The 25689-nt window shown below is 37.9% G+C and overlaps 1 protein-coding gene across 1 annotated transcript; it reads right to left on the bottom strand.

Moving 5' to 3' along the window:
* Window positions 1-830: 830 nt before the first annotated feature.
* TSPAN3 (tetraspanin 3) lies at window positions 831-25293 on the bottom strand. Its single transcript, XM_087743336.1, has 7 exons — window positions 25127-25293; window positions 12659-12850; window positions 11628-11702; window positions 7742-7843; window positions 7229-7381; window positions 6855-6938; window positions 831-1786 (listed from the first exon to the last, which is right to left on the bottom strand). Exons 1-7 carry the CDS (start codon window positions 25187-25189, stop codon window positions 1694-1696), a joined length of 762 nt encoding a protein of 253 aa, XP_087599462.1. The 5' UTR covers window positions 25190-25293; the 3' UTR covers window positions 831-1693.
* Window positions 25294-25689: the final 396 nt, after the last annotated feature.

The raw sequence follows: 25689 nt of genomic DNA, 5'->3' as shown, positions 1-25689 counted from the left end.
ACGACATGAGGCAGATAATCCTTAAATTCGTCAATGCTTCTGATAGTAGATTCTGTTAGCAGGCTTGCTACCACATCCGGGAAATTCAGCGCCAGAGTCCCAGGAGGCCTTTCAGGTTAAGCCACATACTGTACTAAGAATGAAAATCTAAGCCCCAAGGACATATCATCTGACACCCACCTTTAGAAGTTAATATAGAATTCCAAAAGCATACTTCTACAGCAGTGTACCAACTCTAAGAAACATAAATCCCCCACAAGATATATTGGCCTTAACAACAGACTACGCATACTAGAATTATCTTTTCCTGAGTGATGTTTCTTTGTGCGTTTGAGAATATTATATTGATGTCCGTTTGGCTGAGCATGTCTACTTTACATGATAAAGCACATAAGCAACTGGTAGAAAATCTGAACATTCCTGGCTTCTGAGAAGAACGAAGCAACTGAAGCCATGGAAAGCAGAGCAATGACTAAGCATCTGAATAAGACATATTAATGCATAATTAACATACAGCAGTTATAGTACAGCTATTCATCCCCCGCTGTTGAGAGGCAACAGATTCTTCCTTAATTGTTGTATTCACAAGATGTGAACTTTCCACCAAGTTCAACCAAGTTTGTTGTGCTGTGTTTCTCTAGTATAATTTCAAATAAAAAGAACAAATACCATACAGTCGAGCTTCCACCAAACCAAGCTTCCACCAAATACAGATCTATTTAAGTGAAGCCACTTAAAACTGGTGCTTTCGTACTAAAGCTTATGCTTCTAGCACACCGGGACTCCATTTGAACAAATACACTGGAATCTTAAACAGAAAACAAGACATGTTTATAGGGAGGATATACAGAGATTTATTTAATCAGGTTTACTATTTACAGTTGAGATCACTTTCACATACTACTCTGCTACTCTACATGGCTACATTGTTTCCAAACCAATTTAAGATCTACAGTCTAACAGTTCACTCAACACATAAATCCGCTCTTCATAGAAAAATGAAATATTTCATTATAGAACAGTAGTGCATACATTATACTCCTGAAAAGCCAGCTTGTATTTTAAACCACTAATGCTTGAAAGATTTGATCTCTGACGGTCAAAACTGCAGTCACATGATCCTAAAATTTTGGTTAGTCTTTTTTTTTATTTTACAATTTTATATATAAAGTGTACTGGACTTCACTTAAGTGTTTTTTAAAAAGTGACACTGGTGAGGGGCAAGATTAAAATTTTTTTTTTCCCTCAAATTAAATAACAGCTGGCTTCCTTTGTACAACTTTGGCCAAAAAAGTTCCATGTAGTGAAGGTTTAGGAAATCCTCTCTCTATATGCAAGAATGAGCCAGTTAATGCTTAGAGGTAATCTACCAAAGTAGGCACACATCCTTTGACTTTCATATCAACCAAATTACACTTAACTTGCAAATGGTTCTGAAATTAGAAAGTTTACTAGTATACTAAAACATTTAGATACATGAATAGCTGGCTAGAACAGTGAAAGTCACAGGTAATTATATGGGTGTGTGTAAAGCTGAGTTGTTTTGCCCATCACCAGTGTACAGTACAGCTGTTCTCATCTGTGAAAGGTGTGCTTTGACTAAGCTTAGGGCAAGAAAGCTATCGCAGTAGACCTGGCCCATTCACCTTCCACATAAGTGGGATAAGATTGAACCGCATGTTCGCATTCTCTTCTAGGCATAGGTTCCGCCAGTGATGAGAAGTTCGTAGGCAGGATCCCGACTCCTCCTACATAGTACTATACAGGCACACAACATGCCCAGAAGCTATGGAGGAAAAAAAAGAAAACAAGCTAAGTGCAAAGAAGGTACTTCAAGAGATTTAAGCTCAGCACAGAAATTGTCAGCATGCTTCACAAGACTGTCCATAAGGTAAAAGGCAACAGATGCCTTGTTCTTGAAAAAGCTTCATTTCCTGCTGCAAAAAGCAAGGGCCACAAACTCCAGCATTATCTTCTTGCAAGGCTATTTGGACATCTTTAACAAAAGTTTTTTTGGTCAGCCACTTGTATTCTGCCTCAATAATTGAGATGGAAGAAATTACTAGTTTTTTTTATGAAAGGTACAGATTTTTAGGTACTGTATCTGGTATGAAAAATCACAGTGAAATTCAAATGCATTAGCCTCTAATTGCTATGATGAGAAAGAGCAAAACTGTAGAGTTTTTATGAACCTACTTCACCACTGAAATATCTTTCAAATGCTTGGTCTCTGTTAACATGTCATATTAGAAAGCTTAACTCCAGTGTGAATTATTCACTTTTAGACATTTTCCTGCTGTTAAAATTCACAGTACAATGACTGTGCTGGCAACTTTGCCAGGAATTTAGGGCATGATCACCCCATATACATTTACAAGACTTAAATCACATGAATGTAATCAGGGATGTAGGGCATGATATTTTACAGAAGTTGCAATTTTATTGAAGGTAGAATAAGACTGCACCTACTAAAAAAAATCAGGTATAGCGTTGTGTTGTCTACAGTAATTGGCAATAGATTCTAGTAAAGTAAGAGATTGTATTGATTTGGTCATACGCATAGAAGTTTACTCACTGATGCAAATATTTCAAGAGGCTCCTGTCATAGCTCTGGATTATAAAGCATCACCCAGAAGGTAAATAAGTTTCTAAAAAACACCAAAAAACCCCACCCTAAAAAACCCTTGAACAGAAAGCAAACAAGAATGAAATGGGTGAGCAGACAAGCAAGTATAAAGCTTCTTCACTGATACAGCAAAAACCCAGTGAAAACACAGCACTGGGACAATAGAATTACTCACTTTTTTTAATAAAGTCTGATGCAAACATCACACATGTAAGAAGTTTTAAAACTAAATGATGGTACATGTAACAGTACTTAAGTCTGCGGAAAGACTGAAGAGAGAATGTTTTAAAAATCCTAAGTCTAAATAAAAACCTAAGTCTAAATAAGCAGTGATTATAAAGAGGCATGATGAAATTCTAGTACGAGCTTTTAATTTCCTGGAAAGGAACAAGCTGTAAAGATTAATAATATTCCTTGTCTGGAGTGCATTGTCTGCTTTGGATCTATAACAGAAACCAGCTCAGGTTCAAGAAAGCATATGGAGAGTAATCTAGAGTATGGCACTTCAGCCTGTTGGTAAAAACAGCACCTTTCTTCATTTTCCATCAGTACTTGGGTGGTTCCAGTTCACAGACTAACTCCCAAATATATGTTATCATAGAATCATAGAATGCTTTGGGTTGGAAGGAACCTTTAAAAGGTCATCTAGTCCAACCATCCTGCAATGATCAGGGACATCTTCAACTAGATCAGGTTGCTCGAGTTGTTACATTCATGTCAGAGTAAAAAAAAAAACCAAAAACCAACAAAACAGAGTTACATGAGAGAATGACTCTTCATGGACACAGTCCTTCTAAGTGAGGAGGTAATATCCACAATTTAAAAAAAAAAAAACAAAACAAAACACCCTTAAGTTGGACTCATGAAATAGAGAGTTTACAGTAGTTGCCAATGGCTACAGAACTCTGAAGAAGGCTCATAGCCTGCAAGTACAAAAACTTGATCCTTTTTCCCCTGTTCAAAACAAGGATAAAATGAAGAGTGTGCTGCAGAGAAACACCTCATTTAGTCTTTTGCTATAATTCATTCTAGCCATGTATGTCAAATAAATAAAAAGTAGTTCCATCACATTTACAGTTACTCACACAAAGATAATCCTGTTCAATGACTCACTCAAGACATATAATTTATACACAGTTGTGTAAAATCTGAAACAATCAGGTACTATAATAAAACCTCATGTAATCAACTTTTGAGTTACCATTTAAATCCTTTAGGAGGCCAGTGAGCATATTGGTAGAATTCACTGTAACCACAGAAGCAACTCCCATATTTCAACTTTCTCTACAGAAATGATTTATGATATAATTTAAAAAAATATGCTAGCACCTCTAAAACCTTTTCTAAGGCATTTCATTCTGTTTCTCTTCAGTTGCTATTTAATATTGTGGAAAAAAAAATAATTTAGAAGTCTGTGTTGAGGAAGGATCCATGCATTCACCTCTTCAACTTTCAGAAAAGTTTAGACATCTCCCACAGTCAGAAGGTTTGTTTCGTGGTTGGTTTTTTTTTTTTTTAAATTTGCCTGCTAGCAGTAACTATATCCAACCCTTCATCAAACCAATTTGGGTTTTTTTGTATCAAAAAAAGCAAGTTCACTGGCTGTATATACACATGCCAAGCTCAGGATCTTGTAAACAATCACTAACTACAAAAGCTAACTTTAAGAATTAACTCTGCAGCTATACAAGCAGCACATCTACTGCACTGCAATGCCTTTGCTCCCTTCAGTTTGCCTCCTATTTATTAATAGTTCTGGGCTGTTACTGTGGTTGAGACCAGGGAATTATTGCACACTGGAAGATCCCCATGGTAACTGAAACACGAACGCACCAAAAATTACTTCTATGCAGAAAAGACTAAGTTTCCCACAAATTCCAAGCCTTGCAAAAATTCTCTTTCTCAGTCTTTTCATTTTAAAAGAAGTACTGAAGGCTAAATTTGTTGACTGTAAGCTACTAGAAGTAGTGAACTTTGGACAGCCTTATTGCATAACATATGAAATAACAATCAGTTCGGAGTGGACCCTATGCAATGAGCATAGGAAAGGTAGTAAAATTCACCAAAAGGTAGGAAAGACATAATCACTCCTCTAAGTTTACAGCACATGACCTAAATTACAGGCCATTTGCCAAAGTTTACATTCTTATCTCCATTTCAGTTAGCCCACACACTATTTTGCTGAGAATCAGGCTAAGCACGTACTTAAATTCTGTATTACAAATAAGAGGATGTCACAACTTATGTTAAGTTTCAGGAGATGAAGAATAGAACAATTTGAATACTGTTTAGTATTGACTGAAACTAATGTCATTTTAAAAACGTGACTTTACAACCATTCAAACTGTGGAGCAAAGATACAAGAATATGACCTCTTATAGATTTAAATGTGATTACCGCTCAGTGAATATTACTAGACAGAAATTTCAAGGGTATTCCCAACAGCCTCTATTCTATATTTATGCTTATTCTATTCGTTTTCTAAACAGGTATCACATAGCTTGTTTTAACTTTAAGCAAAAAGATTTCAAAACGCTATACTGCAGCACTAGCAAAGAAATTTCTCTGATGCTCTTATTTTATTGACAAACTGTTTAGACAATATGTACTTTCTGCCAATAGCTTGATTACTGACATGGAGACAAATCAAAGAGCACCCACTGCAAATGGGATACAACTAACATGCTTGCCTAGAAGTGATGAGCCAGGAATAACAGAAGGATGCAAGCAGCCACATTGCCATTGCAAGGATGTGTCAGAAATTCTGGCCCAATCCCAGACAGGATTTTGACTGTGCTGCATTTTGGGACGGACTCGTTAATCAACCTGCAAACTCCAAAACTAGGAAACGCCTCCTCTTGGGATTCAGCTCAACCGGCCTCATGACATACATTTTTTCCCACCTAAAAAATCTGCCACAGTAACCATGGTTGTGGTAAGTACCTTGATTTACATTAAATATATATATTTCAGTGTTCAACCAGACTAAATATTGCTTTAACAGTTAAAGTTTTAAGAATGGCAGTTAAAAAAATACCCTGTGCTCAGTCTTCTGAAGGAGATCTCACCAAATTTAAAGGTCCATAGCTGAAGTAATCTGGTTCTGGACAGTAGTACAACAGTATTACCGTACACAGTGCTACCTATGAGTATATCCTTGTAGCACTGAAATAGAAATTTAACCATACTTTCACAAGACTGTTTGCCAATGATTATTTACCTTCAAACATACCATCCAGCTCAAAGGCTGCTTTTGAGAACAAAAATGCCTAAACTGCCCGACTCAACAGGTACCATGTTTTTCTGAATTCAAATGCTATTAAGGGCACAAAAGTAACTTTGAAATTAGTTCAAGTCTCTTGGGATTCAGCATATGTACTACATTTCTCAGAGGCCATAACATTGGCACAGTCTGAAAATAATGTGATTAATGTACTAAGCCTGCCAAATCGATGAGCGTTCAAAATTCCAATTTTACAGATAAGTTTGGAAGACAGATCCAGTCTTTTTAAAAAAAAAAATCTAAATAAATACCGAGATACACATTAGTCTATTTCCTCAGTTACTTTTTTATGACCAGGGTAACTGTAACAATTAAGGTTCACCTGGGAGACAGCCTGTGCTCAATTTTAAGTAGGCAGGGTCTCCAGTTTCGAATATCTTTTTTTGCTTAAGTTCAGAAACCAAGAAATCTCCAAGAAATAATGCAAAGCTCAGTTGAACAAGAGCAGAGTATGCTATCAAAAATCCTGGTGTATCTCCTGGGAGGTCCTGATGTTATTTGTATGCCATGAAGCATAGTTAAGCTGATGTACCTCTAAAATGGCATGAAGTATGAACTATCTGTTTTAAAGTTGGAAATTAAATACTATGCAAATTCTTCAAGTGTTAAATGCCATCAGGGCATATTCATGATATTTAACACTTTGATAAATAGTTTTCAAGAAATAATTTACCATTTACATTCTAGTAGATTACTGCATATAACATTGACTGTTCAGCTATCCTCAAATCTAATAAAATATACATCCACATAGCAGTAGGTTTTAGACCATGCATGGTTAAGAAGTTCGGTGTTAGTGTGTTTAGATCCTTTTGACTGATGTTCATTTATCCTCAAAGCAAGTAGGGATTAAAGCTGTCATCATCCTGTGCATACCTGTAATAACCTGGACAGCAGTTTAGAATTTCATTTGATAAAGTTTACAGCTAAAGAATATTCTCTTACCTGAATAGCAGCAAACGCTAGTGCTGCCCAGATGACATACATCATGATCTCTTGAAGCTTCTTTACAACCAGAGCCTCACACCCCTGAAACAAGTAGACTACTTATATATCCATCTGGCAAACACATTTAGACACACACACCAAAAAACCCAAAAGCAAACAGGGCAGAAAGATAATCCAAACGCTAAGAAAAGTCATTACTTAGTATATCACAGATGAAAAAAAGGACAGAGAGTTCCCCCCCCTCCCCGAAACCATGTTTATTTCCTCTTAAAGCAAATACAACCAAGACTTCACACTCCCAGTAAAGAGAAAATTAAATGATTGTCAGCAAAAGCATGTGGCTACATAAGTTCATGCTTCAGCTGTCTTACCTCAGAATAAAGGTCCATTGGGCGGGTCAAACTGCCAGTACAATTGCTGAGGGCTGCTTTGCAACAGCTAAGCGGCACACTGTTATTTTTAGTTTGTTTGAACCAGACAGTGTTCTCCCAGTCTGAATAGTTATGGATCCCACAGCAGCGCAACTGAAAAATCATATAGGTAAAAAGCCAATGTATTCATCAGTCAAGAAGTGGGATGAGACAGCAATTCTAATTGCAATACCAAGAACACAAGCATATTAAGATTATGTTCCATTGCAGAAAAATACATATGTACTAAATATTTGAATCCAAACACTGATTCATAGATAGCCAATTACACAAAATGCATTTCCCTATCAACCATGTCATAATCCTAATTTTAATGGAGTTAAACTATTTATTGACCAATCAGCTGTTTCCCAGATTTGTCAGAACAGAGGAAGATATGCTACACCGGTAGCAGAGCAACACAGCATCTGTGGTTTAAGGACTGAAGAATTCCCATGTGTCTCGCTGTCTCACCTGCCTCTGTACATAGTCAATAGCACGACTGGCTGCATCAGGATTTGTCCCATTGTATCCATTATATACTTTCCGAATGCTGTGATCAACTTCATCCTCCACCTGTGAATTATTAGGAAAGCACCTGCATTAGCACACCAACAGAAGTAGTACAGGTCTAGGTAAAATTATTTCTAATTACAGCAATTCAGGAAACCAAGGTAACTCCTTATCATCTGAAATCAGCATACTTTGGTGGTACAGCTTCTTAAAATTCTAACTTGACTCTTGCAAAGATGTTACTATCTTGCAGCTAATGGACAAGAAAAAAACCAAGCATCTATCTTCCATAAGATTGCAGACAAAGTAGCTTTGCAATGTATCTCAGAAAGGAAATTGCTTTTATTATGACACTGTGGCAGACATTGTGTGAAGTTAAGGGCTCTCCATAAGAGCACGCATTCACCTTTCCACTTCCTACTCCTCCTTCGAAGTTCCAAACCAAAACCAGCATAATCATCTGGACTAACTGGTTCCCTTTGGCACCACAAGGATATGAGTAAGTCGTACCACCTGCTCTTCCCATTCTGATTGAAGCACAGGTAAATTCTCAAAGATGAGATCTTTTGGCTGACTATTCCACCCCACAGTGACCACGCTCTGTTCAGTCCCAGTCCCCCCCACACTTCCTGAGAAACACTGATGGCAGTACATTGTACATAGCAACAGTTACTGGAATAGCTCCTAAAGCTACTGCAGATGAGTCAAGCTGCTAGAGATGCTGTCAAGTACATTTGTTAGAAATGGATGCCACCCAAGAATCATTACTTGTCCCCCCAAAAAGCATCTTATGATGCCCATTTTGGAGGAAATCTTACTAGAACCTTTTAAGTAATATGTTTCACTGTAAACTGTTACTTAAATGCACAGAAAGTTTGGTGTAGCTAAACATTTGTACAATAGTAAGATTAGCTCTGAATTGATTTTTTTTTTCTATCACATTCAACAGGAATTATGTGCAAGGAATGTAATCTAGGGCTGAGCAATAACTAAGCATGCATATTCTTTAGATTTGCAAGTTACAGTAGGAAGGTCTTGCCAACACATCATTCCCTTAAATGCTTTAATGGAAGAATTTTCTGCAGCAATAGCAGAAGCTTCATTCTCCCCCACCCAAGAATGCTGGTTATCTTTACAAGTAAATCTGTATCAAGATACATACGAATAAAAATCAATTCAGCCTGCACAGGCAACTTGTTTCAGACTAGCTTAAAATCCATTGTTTGATGATTTAATTAATGCGATTTACAACTCTGATTCATGTAACAAAACAGCTGTTCCATTTGTCATATAAGTTTTAAAATCATTTATTTCAGTGCTTGCTTGTATATCATTTGGCTTATGGTTCAATTAGGGCAACATTATGCCTGAAAGCCATGCAAATTACACACAATGCAAACAGAAGTCAATAGCTCTAGCTAACTGGCAGGTTTTATGAAAAATTAAGAGAGTGAACTACTCTACCCAGGGGAAAAAAGCCAGTAAGTCCTCAACCAACCAACAGCCTGTTCAATCCCTACTGTCATTTATAAAAAAACCTTGCTTTTACTGATAGGGACCAATGCTAGCAGATTCTGCAGCAAGCCAGTATCACAATATGACCTAGGCACGCTTCACATTGCTCTGAAGGAGTCTGAATTGGATCCACACATGCAGGTTTACAGAGGCACTTTGGCAAGTTAAGCGATTTTAAGAACGGTCATTGTATCTTAACATAAAAGGGCACAATGCCACTTTCTTGAGACATTATACTGATTCTCACTTGGTACCAACAGTTTTGCTGAACAAGGGCCATGACTTCAGTCTTTCCTTTTGTTTGTAAAGTTTTGTTTGGAAGTTTGTACAGTTAACACTAAAGTAATTCTAATATGATTTGGGTGCCTTTTTAAAAAAAACAAACCCCAAACCAAAACAAAACCAAAACAACCCACAATCTATACATGCCATGTCAGAAACAACAGAAAAAAATTAGCAAAGCACAGAGCTGCCTTATTTATCCTGGCAAAAATAATTAGAAATCTAAGCAGATTTCACCTCCCAATTCACTAGTAATAAATTTATTTCCGACACTCCTGTTGTACTTGAAAACAATAGTTTAAGATGCTAAGTGCTGCAGGGTAGTAGAAAACTGCCATTTTTACTAACAAAACCTGTCCGTCCTTTCAAAGGATTTAAGATTTAGTTTTCAAATACTGACTCCCACAAATGGCTTAATGTAAGACCATGCTGCCACCAAAAAAAGACTACCTTCCCTCTTCCCCCAAGCTCTGACCCTGCATTACCTGCAGCTGTGAAACTGTATGGTAGCAAGACAAAAAATGAGAGGCAACAGGAACATGCAGCTGGGACCAATCCAATTTGAGTGTTTAAAATGTGTAATTTCAGATGGGCTAAGGAAGAAGGATCTATGCATCTGCCTTATCTGCTCTGAATGCTGTTAACTGGAAGAGTGCAAGCCACTTTAAGACTGGAACACAGAAGAGAATAAGATCACCACAGCTTAGTCCAGATCAGATCCATAGTAATTCCTGAATAACTATACTGTACTACACTACACCTCTGCAAGTATTGAAGCAGAAGGCAACCATTCAAGTTAACATGTAAGAATGCAACATGTTTCCCATTCTCCAGGAATTGTACTGTTTTCCTCAGCTGCTTCTAAGGACTACTTCCACTACAAGCTTCTGAGTACCAAATGATCTTCTCAGTGCACTGCCAAGATACCAGAAATCAGATGTAGACCATGAGAACAATATATCCTGCATTTAAGCATCGCTGATACAATAGGTTGCTTCAACAGACATGCTCTAACTGTTATTAAGCCAGATTTATAATGTCTAGTTCAAGGTCCTCTCGTTAGCTGCTTACTCAAGGCAGCCTTCCTTTGCAAACCAACGAAAAACTCTAGATTTTACTTGGTGGTTGCCTCACCGTTTCTTCCAGGACAGCAGGGGAGAAAGCAAGAAGGAGAGAATACTGAACTAGCAAGACCTATGTTGTTTATATAAACACAGAAGGCCAAAGAAAGGTAAATGGTGTTGTAGTTCAGCTTGCTATTAAGATGTCACTGGAGTGTCCTACAATGCGATCATACTACATGTCATAAGTACAAATGGCTTTCCTGCTAATTTTAGGCAAAATTTAGGTGTAGACTTAACAAAAGGCAGTAAAACTGTGCAAGTTGGATTTCTTTACTTCAAGCTACACTGTGGTATCTCTAATACGATGTGGTATATTTCTGCCACATACTATGCTGGTGGAAACACAATTAATGTCATGTTTCTGGTCCTGTTTCTTAACTTCCATTAAACAAACAGTGGGAGAAGTCATAATTTCTTTAGCCATAACCCTTGTCAACAACCTGTATAAAGCTAGACGGTATACATTAACACATACAATCTATTTGATTTTATTATCATGCAGTGTTAGTTTGTATACCAAAACAGAAGACAACATTTAAATTATTGCATATCAAACCAATATGCCCTATGTTCAAATACTGTGTAACCTAAATCATTTACAAAGTCAAAGCATAAATAAATTAGAAGACCATCTGGAAAATGGAAAGGTACCAATTACCATGAGTCCCCTCTACTGTTCAACTGTTAATGATATATTTCAGCTAGTGTTTTGCTTACGAGAAAACTTTCTGCTTTACTTTGAAGAATATTAGTGTTCTAAATTTTAAGATATCAGTATCTCAAATTAACCCACTTAGAGGTTTGGTTTTATTCCCTTAACAAATACCCATTAACAGTTCCACAGAATCAAATACAGTGAAGACTACACCTCTGTATTTTGGTCACAGTTCACAACAACACACGTACTGAAATTGAGAAGTTATTACCTTTGCTCTGTAAATGTATCCAAGAACCACCACCACAACTTCAGTGATAAAAACCAAGAGCAGGATGATCACAAACTGTAAAATACAATCAAGAGCGTTCATGCAAATAGTTTTACCCATTTTACCTTCTGAAAGTCTCCATATAGATTTTGCCATTCAAAGTAATTTTTCAGGTAAGGTTTTAACAGGTAACTTAAAGCAGGCAACTAAGTTGGCCAAATGAGCTCAGAATTAACTGCATTCAAGAAACTTTAGTGTTCGTAGCTTCACCAAGTAATAAGAAGCTGCCCAGTCAGGCAAGTGCTGATCATTAGGAGTGAAAACACCATACTGGAGTGCTTTAATCAAGTGTTTCTTTCAATCTTCCTTCTGTGAGATAAATAGGAATGTCACATTAAAGAAGCTACCCAGGCTGTTACTAAGAGTGGTAGATGAACTAAAGGAATGTTTCTTTGAATTAAGCCCTGTAACAACCGACAGAGACAGCAAGCTACACATTTGTCTTGGTATATTTAAGAGCAGTTTTAAAATAAACTGTTGAAGAAGTCCACACAGCATCCAACAAAACAAACAAACAAAAAGGGACAGTTTAAATACTGGCCTCTCTCCTACCTAATTCTCAAGCTAAAACTACAGTTAAAATGCTTGGTAACACATGGCATGAAATACTGCAAACAAAGTGTCCAAATTAAGCCATAAAGAAAAGTATTTAGGCATCACAATAACCCTCAGTTAACCTCGATGCGAGATACTTAAAACAAGGCGGCTCCCAAATCACCTTTCTCCCTCTCCAATTGCAGCTTTTCAACCAGAACAGATAAAAGGGAGGTTTAAAAACTGTTATGACTTAATCATATGTTTCTACATTTTTTAATGAGATAAGATGTTCATAACAAAATATAAGGGGAGAGCATTAAAGGCTATAAAATAAGATTAGAATAAACTTCAAAATATTTTTGAAGTCTATTAAAAGGGAAGGCAGCCAAATATACAACAGGCAAACACTATCACACAGAAACTCTGCAACTTACCGTAGCAAGTCCACAGCGACTTTCTCGAATTGTGGCACAGCACCCAATAAGTCCAATAATAAAAAGAAGTGTTCCCACAGCTATGATAATAACTGCTGGAATTAGTGTGTAGACATCTTCAAAGAAGTGATCATAGTCATCATACGTGATGAACACATAGGCTCCCACGTAGCACAGTATGCCTGCTGCTGCCTACAATAGACACAACAACACGTTAAGTTTCTTTGAACGCCAAACCCTCCAGCAAGGCTATTCTGCAACAATTATTTTATCGAACACCATAAAGTAATCTTCCTCAGAAATTAGTTGTTTTTTGGGTTTTTTTTTTTTTTTTTAATTTAGACATCTTTGCTAGGTTATAGCATATGTTTATGAGGAACATCTCAAATGGAGGCTAGCCAGTAGCTTTCAAACTACATTTAATCTAGGCAGATTAAGTTTTGACTACACTATGGAAGTCTTCTGAGGCATGTAGTCAAGAAACGAGGGTAACCATGGTATGAATACCAAAATCTTGCTCCCTGTTCTCAAGTACTTCCTTCCCATGCTGTGAACTACACTTTCTACATAGTCTGGCTTTCACAAACTGTCTTATACTTTTGAGAACAGGATTCCAGCCCATCCAAGGGGCAAGTTGTTTGCTATTCAACAGCTTTTCAGAACATGTATGCAGTTCTTTTATCTGCCCATTATTTACCTACTACTTATTCTTCCATTTTGCTGATTACTACCTATGATTTAATGTCAGAACAGAATAGATACACACATCACGTACTTTAACCTCTGCTAGGGAAAGATGAACTGCTAGAAACAACAGCCTTTCTGAAGCTTTCACAGCAATGGAAAACCTGATTCTAACCAACAAAGCAGGTAGGAACAATGATAAAACACCAATTATTAAAAGAGAGAACCAAATACCTAGAGACACATACTATAAAACTTTCCAGTTTTTAAGAGAGATGTTCTTGGAAGGATCATCGTACAAAATGGTTTTATTAAACAAACAAACAAAACAATCAGTTAAAGTTACTTCAAATAAGACCTGTAGAACGGATCTGCCACTATATAGATTTAAAACACTAAGACAGAGCACTTATATCAATCTGATATGACCTTACCTGCCTTACAGTTACAGGGATCCCAACACATCAATACCTTCATTAGCTTTAAGCTGAGCAGACCTAGTGAAGGACAGACAGCTGTTGCTTCAGGAGCCAGCTAACACATTTATTTCAAAATAAAAGGGCCTTATCAATTTTTGCTTTACAAATGTCTTTCATAACCGTCTTCGCACTTGCTGCAGAATGAAAGAGTCCTGCTATATATTAAAATGAAACATTTATATTCAATTGATTTGCAATGATGGACAATATAATTTGAATATTTCATGACACACTTTTCTGGTGTCCCAATACAAAGCTAAGCTAAAACAATCCACTTAGAAGATGCAACAGCTAAGCTATGATCTGGGGACTTTTCTTTTGCTGTAAAGGGTAGTGTCCCCATTACAATCCAATCCATACCCTGGACACAAGAGTTCACTCAACACTCATTACACACTTCAGTTCTGATCTGAGGAAGAACACTGCAGGCTGCCTCCAGCCCTCCTTTCCCACTCAGTGGCCTTGTAACCACTCCTATCCCTGCACTGCGAAGACGAGGGCCAACAGACACACATATAGCTAGTTCCAATAGGTATAATACTACAAGGCTGGGTCATGCTATTGTAGAATCAAAGAATCAATTAATAATTCAGACCAGGAGGGACCTCAGGAGATCATTTAGTTCAATTTCCTCCTCAAAGCAGGGTCAACAATGAATTCAGACCAGGTTGCTCAAGGCTTTGTCCAAAGTCTTGAAAAATCTAAGGATGGACATTCCACAGCTTCCGTGGGCAACCTGTTCAGTGTGGCACAGAACAAGACAAGTCATAAGACAACTGGTACCTAGTATTTCAGCACTTTTTGCTATTATATACTAAAAATACTGCAATATTACAGCAACTATTTCCTATAAAACAATACTGCATAGACACTACTAGAATAATATTTTACGTATGGAATATCCCCTGCAGGACTTTGTTAAAGAAACATAATGTCAAAGAAAAAGGTATTAAGACCCAGCTCAAAAGTATCATTAGTTCTGCATGGATTTGAGCAATGTATTTCACCTCTCTGCCTCTTTCTGCAGTGAAGGTAAGTGTGTACTCCACAGGAATCTTAAAAGCATCCAGGAGGCTCACATTCATCCAATAAAAGGTGCTATGTAGACATAATGGTAGTGAAACTGAAAATTCAGTAACAGTCAAAGACCAACAGCAAGATACCTTCCCCAGACAAGAAAATCTTAAGTGAACAAGCTATTACAAAATTGCTCCTTTGCACAAAAGATGTTGAAATGCTAATCCAACTATACAAATCCTGCCATGTTAGGTACAACATGGCAAAATGCAGACATACAATTTCTGTACACAAAGCAAATATTCAAAGTAGTGTCACTGAACAATGGAATTACATTAACTGTTGCCTAGCAATGAAGCATGTGAATGACAGGACAGTGATGTAATCTCCCATTTCTAAGAACTAAAATGCTTGTTAGAAATATGGTATATTGCAAGGTGACATAGGAAAAACACAGCTGTGGCTAGCATTGGGCACAGAAAATATACCACAAAACTGACATCAGAACCATTTGTGAACCCCTTTGTCCTTCTCTGTTGTGTGAAATTTAAGTGGCTTCCTTCTTTTCTAAGAAGGATCTGGTTCATAAACTGCATGAGCAGATATATTTAAAGAATATACTTGAAACAAAAAAGTTTAACCTTTAAAAATCTGTCATTAGCTTTCCTTCCCTACTTCAAGAAGCATACATATTTTAAGAAACTTTGCTCTTCCCGTATTATGACAGATGAGTCTGACAAAGTACAGAGACTAAATATTGTCTCAGAAACTAAGAAAAGCCACACTCTGTGCTTGTTAAAAAAAATTAATATTTTGTAATGACTACTGGAAAGGCAGATTTTTCTTCAAACTTCTCAGATTAAAGCAGCCTGTCTGAAGGCTTCACTAAACCCTTTCTACATATGATTCTATAATGACTAATCATCCATGACAGCATTTGGCCTTAGGTTTTGCTTCTAAAGAAGGTTGTGGAACTGGTGTTTCTGTGGAAGAAGCTATAGATTTTGGGAACAGCAGTGTGTATTCATATGTCTATAAACCTTGCACTAGAATAATATGGAAGTTGAAGATAAAAACATTGCCTCTACTTGATGAGGCGACCATACCCTTAAAAATTACTGCTATCTCTTGCTCAGAATCACTTCAAAAAGTAATCTTCGGGGGGGGGGGTGGGGGGGGTGGGGAGAGTCCTGAAAGCAAAGGTGCCTATGAAGATTAAAGCTCCTTTCCTGTGCATCATCACAGTTTTATCACTACTTTTGAACAGGTACAATACCCAGCCTATCACAGAACAATGAAAACAGCAACACCACCCAGTCAGTTTACAGGAAAACAAGTTTCAAATGCCTTCCCTTTTCCTTTCACATCACAGCCATGTGATGCTTAGTGTTTTCTTCAGACTGCTCTAAACCAGGAAGGGGGGGAGGTCTCTAAATCAGCATTTTAGCTGGGATTAGGAAAGTGCTTTTGAAGCAATCCTTTTTGCTTATCTTCTGATGATTCTCACTTATTACCTTCTGGTTTGCATCACTGAATAGTCTTAGGAGCGTATAACAGGACTCACTTTGGATGAAACTAAACCAGAAGATGAGTGCATTTACTGTGCTAACTGCTAACTGTTCAGTCCATGGGACCAGACTAGCCTGAGGTCCTTCCTCCCTCACCACAACTCAGGAGTTTCAACATCTGGTCCTCAGCACAACTGGGTTTTGTTCGACCTCCATAGTACCATGTTATATTTTAATGTAAATAAAACAAATACTGTGACAACAGATAAAGACAAAGAGCTACTTTTACCTACACAAAGTATGCAATCTATATTCATTAGTGCTGCACCAGTTAAATGCACATTTATTACCTGTTGCAACCCAAGAATAAAGTTGAACATGTGCTTTTTAAAAGAAAAAAAAAAATCAAACCAAAACCCCAGAACAGTACCATGCACATAAATAATTTGCTTCTCAATAATGGAATCACCTAGAGAAACTGAAATCTGTATCACAAGTAAAGACACAAGGATAATTAAAAAAAAAAAAAAAAAATCACAAAATCATCCAAATCTCAATGCTTATTATCCAAACAGTAAAACTGCATAAGTCCTAACTTGCTCAAGTCAAATACATTTGAATAAAAAACTACCACATTTACAATCATGCATTTCCTATCATTAAATAGAAGCCAAATATATGAACTGTACACAGTTCAAATAAGTCTTTGAGAAACAAGGCTTGAAGGAAGACTTCTCGAACTTAATCTGCTCAAGGCTCTGAATAGAGATGGCAGCAGCTCCTGAATCTATGCCAGGTCACATGCATGCTCTAGCGAGATGACTGGTTATTCAGCATTCACACATCCTTTTAGAGTTGTTTGCATCTAACTTGTAGTACTGAACCTGAAGTGGCATACTCTTATTTAAGGATGAATTGACCTTTAAAAAGACTGCCAAGACAAGTACACTTAATGAAGACAGTTTTTTGCAAAAGGCTTGAACAATTAGACATTCTTTTGATCAGAGTAAAAATTTAAAAATACATAGACCTCTTACAATTCAGAAAAAGCTTGATATTATTGCTTTGGCATGGGCCCTTAAGGAGTTATTAAAAGCCAAACAAGGATGCAAAGAACTGGAGGGAAAACTGGAAGATCTAATGACAATACGTGCAATGATAAACATCACCCAAAGCATTATAGGAAAGCATATTTAAAATTTTGGATTCTTCAAGGGAGTAAACTTTCTCCCCATCTTTGAGCTGGTGTAATATGGCCTCTTAAACCCATGCCTATTTCACAAAGTCAGCTTTCACCTTTCACATGCACTGAGGTATACAAGGCTACACACTGTCTAGATATACCCTGAAACAGTTTCAGGTTTGGGTTTTTGTTGTTGTGGGTGGGGTTTTTTGTTTGGATTTTTTTTTGTCGCTGTTGTTTTTTTCTAAGTAGGCTGCAAACACATACCAAGAACTGCTTTCATCTTTTCAGTAATGATCACACACTACAGCAGTTTGAAAGCTAAAATTTTGGCTAGCTATGATGATGACTGGTAAATAAGATCTTTAAGCTACTTGTTCTGTTGATCATTTATTTATCAACCACGGACACTGCAGCTCCATTTACAAACTCATGCTTCCTTATACTACCCCACTAATGTTGCTCCCAAACAGATCCGATGAATGCTTTGTAAAGATATAAAATCTTTGGACAAGTTTTCTCCTTCATGTTACTTTTGTTGTTTACCTTGCTATTGAATTTTATTCACTTTGGGACCACAATAGAACCCACAAAAAAAGAGTTTTTGACTTTTTTTTGTACTCTTTCAATTGACTAGGCCAAAGAACAGTATTTGTCCCTTTAGAATCTGCATTTTATTCACTGTTTTCAGAAAAATACATACTCTGTGAACAAGAAAATGAAGGTAGCAGTAAAGTATTACATGTTAGAAGAAAACACACTTGACATCCAATTAGGTAAAAGGAGTATTTTACCTTTTCAGTAAGGACACCTACTTAGAAATTCCTACTACTGCCAACTTTACCATTGCTGATTGGTAAAATTTGGTAGTAATACAGATACCACTCTAATGCCAATTATTGGTTATTCCACTACTAAAGCATCTTTAAAGACTGGGACTGTAAAACACACCTACAGTATATTCAGATAGACCATGTGCATCATCTTTGATAAAAAGAAGCAAAAAAAAAAAAGTAAGAAAACATCTTCTACACTAACAGTCCTTCACCTTTTCTGCCTGGATCCTGTCCTAGGATCATCTTCCCAACCTGTGTATTACTTTCCTTATGTTAAACTTCAGTGTATCTTTGTTCTCACAGCCTTTCTAGTCTGATGCACACATGCCTTTTTTTTTTTTTTTAAATACACTCCAGGAGAGTTTCTTGAGGGTCTACAGTTATATCAGTTTCATTCTTCATAACAGTTACTTTTCCTCCATGCATACCAACGCCTGAACATTTCCTGCCCATAAGTAGGGACACTGCTATTGTGGTTTGCCACCTAGTTTTGGGGCTTCTTCAGACAGTATCTTAAAAAGTGGGGTTTTTTTTCACACTACTTTTCCATTATTTGACTTCTACTGTATTTCTCCGACATTTTCAGTTCTCTCCAACACTAGAATATTCATAGCCTGATCACTGTCAGATAGGGAAAGAGTTTTCCTGATCCGCTTCTTTAAGTTTCTTTCAGCTTTCTGTCCTTCAAAATCCAGTTCTTCAGTTTTAACTTCAAAGGCCCTATAGGATATCTCTGTTGTTTATTTCTCTTACATTCTTTTCAGCACTTTGCTACTCCGTATCTCCACTCCCCTCTGAAACAAATACACACCGACACTTGACATTTTCTCTGCTTGCTTAAATTGGTACCCATCCACCTTAGAACCCAATGGCTTCCTGGCACTCTTCTACTTTGTTCTCATCAATAGTAATTTAACTGGAACACTGAGGTATAACTGTCTTACAAAATCCTTTGGGAGAAGAAAACTAGCAATTCCATTCAACTTTGTAACATAGTTAGAAATATTTTAAAGGCTTATGAAACAAAGCCATGTAAAATTCAAGTCAGACTGCTTTGTTTATACTAGCCAAATTCAATTCTGTAACACTATGCATAAAACCCTCAAATTCAAATCCTTTTGCAGCTAAAGCAAAAGGCTGAGCTAGGCTGCTTTTGCATTTGGCATTACATATTTTAAGTATCACTAATTGCAAGAGGCAGTGCACCAGCAGACTGAGGGTTCCCCCCCCCCCCCCCCCTTAAACTAGAAGGGATGTTAACAATATAGCCGTTCTTTTACAGTCATCAGGGTTGTAACTTGACCTGGTGCTCCACTGTTTCCAGCTTCCTTGCCCTGCACAAGAACAATGATGATTACTCCATGCTACAAAGTTTCACCAGGTAAAGTGATATTTCAAATTCCATGTACTACTCAAAGATATCACATTTAGCTTTGCAAGTTGTTTTTGCTTCTATTAGGTATTGGCTCTACTTTTAAGCAAAAGACCAGACGGAAAAAAATCCTGAAAAATCTCAGGCAAAGACTTGAAACTCATCCTGTAAAGAAACATAAATGACACTACCATGTTACTTAAAAACAAACTGAAGCCCTACCAAAAATCAGGGCCCAGCCCATGCTTGCTATCTGAAATGTTTGCTACCATGTCCAAATATTGTAAGGAGGGGGGGAAAAAAAACCCCAAACACACACTCAGAGAGGGCATGACACTTCCAGAACTGTAAATCCTAATTTTTTTAATAAAAAATTAAGTTTCTTTAATGCATGGGATTCCAAACAGTTACACAATCCTGCAAATACACTCACTTCACTACCACAGCAGCAGAAGCACAAAACATTCAACTTTGACATCCAGAAGTGACTGTCCTTCAGGACAAAAAAGGCTTCAGTCAAGTAATTCCTGATATGTAGCCTTTGGGATCATCTGTCAATCATAGTCTCTGATCACCAAAAACCTCTCAAGAAGTTTCTCATTACCCCAGCTTTTAGAGTCCATAGCAGAAACAATTCTGAAGCTCCCAGTAAAACAGAAAAATTACTTGGCTTACTCCTATGTGTGACAGGAAGAGAGCTCCACTTTTCTGCTTTTTCTTTCTACTGCTGAATTTCAACGAATTTTCCTGTTGCTGCATTTTCTTTCTTCTTTTCTACCAGAAACCCAAAACACACGACATACACATTGATAGCTACAGCTCCTTTTAAGGATAGCACACATAGTTCCTCTAAGAGAATACTACATAATTTCTAATACTATGGTTACTGTACCGTGGTGAGCATGCCTAAGTTGTAAAGTGAGGACAGAATTGTAGAAAGCATTCTTGCTGTACAGAACTGAAGCCTTCAGATTTCTCTAAACAATCATACCAAAGAATGTTTTATAATAGCTTAGTCAAATGAATTGCAAAATTAATGATTTCAAGTCAGTTAAATAATTGCAAGAGCAACTTAAAAAGTTAGTTCACAATGACTGAGTTGAAAGTATTGCAGAAGCAGAGTTCATTCCTTTTCTCAAGGCGCATGACACAGAGTTGAAGAAAAAAACCTCAAAGCAAGCACAGGGTAATAGGTACTGTTTTAGCAGAGCAGGCTATCAAAGCAGACATATTCTTTGGGAATATAGAATAGACAGACACCCTTTTCCAAAGCAAGACTACAAGTGTCTCTGAATATTATACATCTATCCTGTACCCTAAACATAAGCCTGAAAGCATTTCCCTAGCATTTTTCTCTCCATCTCATTTCTTCAAACTGCTTTCAACTGAATTATGCAAGCCACCAGATGAAGCCTTAAATTAAGAGTTCACAAAATAAACACATTTGACAGTATTCTTTAGATATTTGTTCCAGATAAATTTATTTCTTCCTCTTTCAAATCAATGCAGACTTGTATTTTAACAAAAGGGTTTTTTTTGAAAAACATGCTATTCTGAAGTCCTTTAGGATCATCTTTTGTTTGTAATTGGTCATATTCAACATTTCATCAAGATATGAAAAAATACTTCTGATTATCAACTATTTTAACTTTTTTTTAATTATCATTTAATATTTTCCTGTCATACCAGTCATTCTAATCTTTCCCCACTGAAAAAAAAAAAAAACAACCCACACCACATCCTAAATTCTCAGACAGATCAATGTTGGGATTTCCACTCCACCAAAAATATTTCCGAGAATATATGTACTAGAAGTTTCATTATTTCCAAGATGTATTATCTTTCACATCACAATTACTTCCTATGCAATACCTTTCCTTGAAGAAAAGGACTCAGCATCATCTAAATGAAAATGAAGTCACTAGCTGACCAAATAGATCTTGCACTAACTTAAGACAAGATAAAGGTCAACCGAAGGACTGATTTTCCTTTGCCATTTATCATGTCTACTCCAAAACTAATTCATAACAACAAAACACTAAGAAACATACTAATCTGATCTGTATTCCTCTGATCTTTCTAAGAAGGGCAAGTTTTAACTGATGCTTCTTATCCATGCGTTTCTTTGTAAAGTACCTTAGAGCTTAAGCACTCTGCCAAATTATCCAAAATTCAAATAAGTGTTTCATGCAAGATCTGCGTCATGCTACTCTTGATGGCTACTCCTCATGATGCTGTTTTCCTGCAGTATTTTGCTTTTAAGGCAATATATGTGTCTATGGTAGATGTACTCGATGCAAATACAACTCAGCTAAACTGCCAAAGTACCAACCAAAAACTTGAAAAGGTGTGTGAAGCCCATCCAGCTTTCGACATGATAAACTAGCACCCATCCTGCTGTGAGAGGAAGATAGCTTCCGCAGTCCATTTTCTTAAAAAAAACAAAACCCAAACTGTAGTAATTATTAACATGTAGGAATGTACAGTTAACATAAGAATTTAACAGGATGTGAAAAAAGTTTTCACAAGACTATACAGAAACAAGATCGTTTTTTAATAGCATCAACTAGAAAATTTAATAAGTAGCACAAGACTTTCTAAAAGGAGATTAACTTGTAGAATCACTGGCAAATTGAGTGGACTTTGGGTTATTAAAGTCAGCAGTCATAGATGATGAATGAGTGGGTATGGCTATGACCTGTCAGCAAGCCTGATCTGCCTTTTTCAGACCGCTTGAAAGAAATTTTTTTAAAAGTTACATTCTAGACTACAGAGTATAACAAAAACACATCTGCTTTTTCTTCAGCAGCAGAAGCAATAATTTTCTCAACATCTTCCATTCATAAGACATTTACCAAAACACTCTGAACATTCACATCCTCCCACAAATATGAGACCCATGGGCAGGAGGGAAGGTATAATTCACTTTGATCAGCTGCTCTTGAAGAACTTCTGATAGCAAACTATGCAGAAGCAACTTGCCATTACTACAGATGACCATGAAGATGATGATGATCATAATACATAAGATTTATATATGATACCCTATAGAGACACATTAAATTTATAAAAGCAATTAAAGGAGGTTTCATAGTTACTTGACCAATTATAGGCAGTTACCTATTGTCAAGTCTCAGTGGAAATATGGATGATCTAATTATCAAAACTGGAACTACATATGAATGACAAGCAGAAGATTTCTGTTATAGCACAGAAGCAATTACATTGTCAACTAGATGGGCACCAAACATTAACATCAACAGTCAGCAAATGAAACATGCTAGATCAAGAGCTGGAATTCTTTCTCTTTCGCCATTTAAAAGTGAAGATGTACTACTTTTGATGAAAGTGTGTAGATTTCCTATTTTTAGGCTATAGCTTGCTAAAGAGAGGAAAAACATTGATTTTTGTAATTCTCACTTTTAGAAAACCTGCCTCCTTCTACATGTGGCTGACAAGCAGTAACGTTGTTCCAGCACAAGCAACACAGTTACCTATCTGTCAAAAAGCTATCAGCACAAGCTGAATTCTTAAGCTGGAGATGGTTTACATAACACAAGATTGGTGACATCTTAATTTGACATGAAGTACATCCTATCTAAATACTGTCTGTCCATTTTAAATTAAGTCAAGTTTGTCTCAAAAAAGGTCATTAAAAATTCTAAAGCGCTAGATTCAGCATTACACAAAATAACTTTGTACCCACTACTGTTTAAGCAAAATAATTGCAAATTTCAACATGCAATTAAATTGCTAAATGCAGCAAATAACAAACAATACCTTTCAAATATATATCAAAACTATCACTAAGCTTTTGGGGTGGGAGAGAAATCGCATACAGAATTTGTGTTCATTTATATCAGCAACTAAAGAAAACATTACTTCAAGATGCCATCAAGAATGCAACTCACAACAACTACATGCCCAGTCAAAAACTTCAAGTATGACGTAGCAGCTATCATAGTTTTTTTAATGCCATTTGCAAATATGCATGTAACAAAAAGCCACACCCAACAAAGCAGATTCCAAACAAATGGCTGTACTAAAAGCTTGATGTAGCTACCTCATATTTCAAAGATAAAGAACGAAGCCTATACATCTCAGTCAAAATTACAGATTCCTGGTATGCACTACTTAAAGTCAAATATGCCTCACATTTACTGCTCATCTCTCTGGACAGCTGTATACAAATGCTGATGAGACTGCACAGATATGCATTTTCCCTGACCATAATTCATTTTTAGGCACCCATGAGAGGCATTCCTTTGTAAAAATTTAGACAAGAACATTTATCCTGTAACACTTGTTAGATTTCACATGGCTTTCAATATTAAATGAGGTAGCTATATATAGCTACATTTTTATGTTCTAATATCTTGTTACCCACTATTACTTTTTCAAAGCTGAAATCTTTGAACAGCTGGGACAACAGACCTGCTCCTGGAGCTGGGATTAGAGGATGAGAAATGCGGTAGCTAAATGCAGAAAATGAATTCTTAAAGTCTACAGAATATTCTTTAACTCGATTTCATTTCTTTAGAATTATGCTATTCTGACAGGCCAAATATCACAGTTAATACAACACCAAGCTACAGCCTATATGTCCACCCTGAGAAAGGTTGCTTACAGCAACCTACTATTCCGCCAGCCCAGGCAAGCTTTTGTCTTACTGTCAGCACGACTGCAGTTGTGGCAGGTTTAAGCGATGCATAAATACTACGATGCAACTGTGGTTACTGGAAGAAGTGAAACATGAGACTTACTTTTGGACTATTAAGTTATACACATATCTCCTAATTTTGTGTTAAAAATACAAGGAAGAATATGGTGCTCCATACCTACCACTAAGTATTTGGGACAGACATTCTTAAAGTAAAGGCCAAAACCTAGATGGCCATAACAGCTCTACAGAAATTAAACTGGCAGAGACCTGAAAACCTCAATAATACAACTCAAGCTGTATTCAATTACACAAGCGTCTCTACCTCAAGATCCCTAATGCTCTTTAAACCTTTACTGCCAGGCTACTGAGGCAACAGATTCAGCTTCATCCACCTCTGAACTTTGCGGGGGAGGTGGTCTGGGAAGGAAGGGGCTGCGCCCACCGCTAAAACACGGGTCCCCGCGAAGGTGCCCCAGACGCCTGTTAAGAGAAAGCGCTTAAATACAAACTGAACCGGCGAGGTGGCGCGGGGTGAGGGGGCTCCCAGCTGCTGCCATACGTGAGCGAGGACCGGACAGCGGCGAGGCGGCCCGGGCCGGGCCCGCAGCGCCCTCAGGGCTGGGCCTCGCGCCGCGGCCTGCCCGGCCCTTCCCTCACCGCAGGGCTGCGGGAGAGGCAGCCCCGCGCCCGGAGACCCTCACCCTCCCCAGCCGCCCCCGGGCTCACCCAGAAGATAAGGTTAAGGAAGACCAGGACGGTTTTGGAGGAGGTGATGCCGCACTGCCCCATCGCGCCTGCCGCAGCCGCCCCTCAGCCTCCCGCCGCGCGGCTCCGCTCCGCTCCGCTCCGCTCGCCTCAGCTCCGCCGCCGGCCCCGCCCCACGTGACCCAGGCGAGCCGAGGCGGCGGCGCGGAGAGCCTAAGATGGCGGCCGGCTGCATCACGTGGCGAGGGGGGGGGAGGAACCTAAGATGGCGAACCGCTCCCCCTTAAAGGAACAGCGGCGTGGCCCGCGCGTGAGGTGCTGAGGGGCGGCTGCGAAGCCGCGCCGGCTTTGACGGGCTTTCCTTCCCTTCCTTCAGGAGACGGACGCGGTTCGTCAGCCTCGATGGCAGCTTAGCCTGGAGTGATCAGCACTCCTGTCCTCAGAGATCCCCCATACCACAGCTGATGACATCTCTCAGTAGACGCTTAGATCATGAAGGAAAAAGAAACCCGACTCAGTTGCCATCTGAGGAGTGGTTTGATGACAGGACTCTGTGCCTTCAGGAGGGTGAAGGGTGGTGTCAA

This window comes from Nipponia nippon, unplaced genomic scaffold (genome assembly GCF_047370975.1).
Source record: "Nipponia nippon isolate SJK-2023a ecotype South Korea unplaced genomic scaffold, ASM4737097v1 scaffold_9, whole genome shotgun sequence".
Classification (NCBI taxonomy): domain Eukaryota; kingdom Metazoa; phylum Chordata; class Aves; order Pelecaniformes; family Threskiornithidae; genus Nipponia; species Nipponia nippon.
Note: the sequence above shows the minus strand (reverse complement) of the source record. Positions and strands in the feature narration are given on the sequence as shown.

What these genes read in the sequence shown, in the direction of transcription:
- TSPAN3 (XM_087743336.1), bottom strand. Translation starts at nt 25,189, where the DNA reads ATGGGGCAGTGCGGCATCACCTCCTCCAAAACCGTCCTGGTCTTCCTT. An exon ending in GATACATTTACAGAGCAAAG is followed by an intron (nt 7,844 to 11,627) that starts GTAATAACTTCT and finishes AATAATTCACAG; the next exon opens with GTGGAGGATGAAGTTGATCA. An exon ending in CAATGGACCTTTATTCTGAG is followed by an intron (nt 6,939 to 7,228) that starts GTAAGACAGCTG and finishes TACTTGTTTCAG; the next exon opens with GGGTGTGAGGCTCTGGTTGT.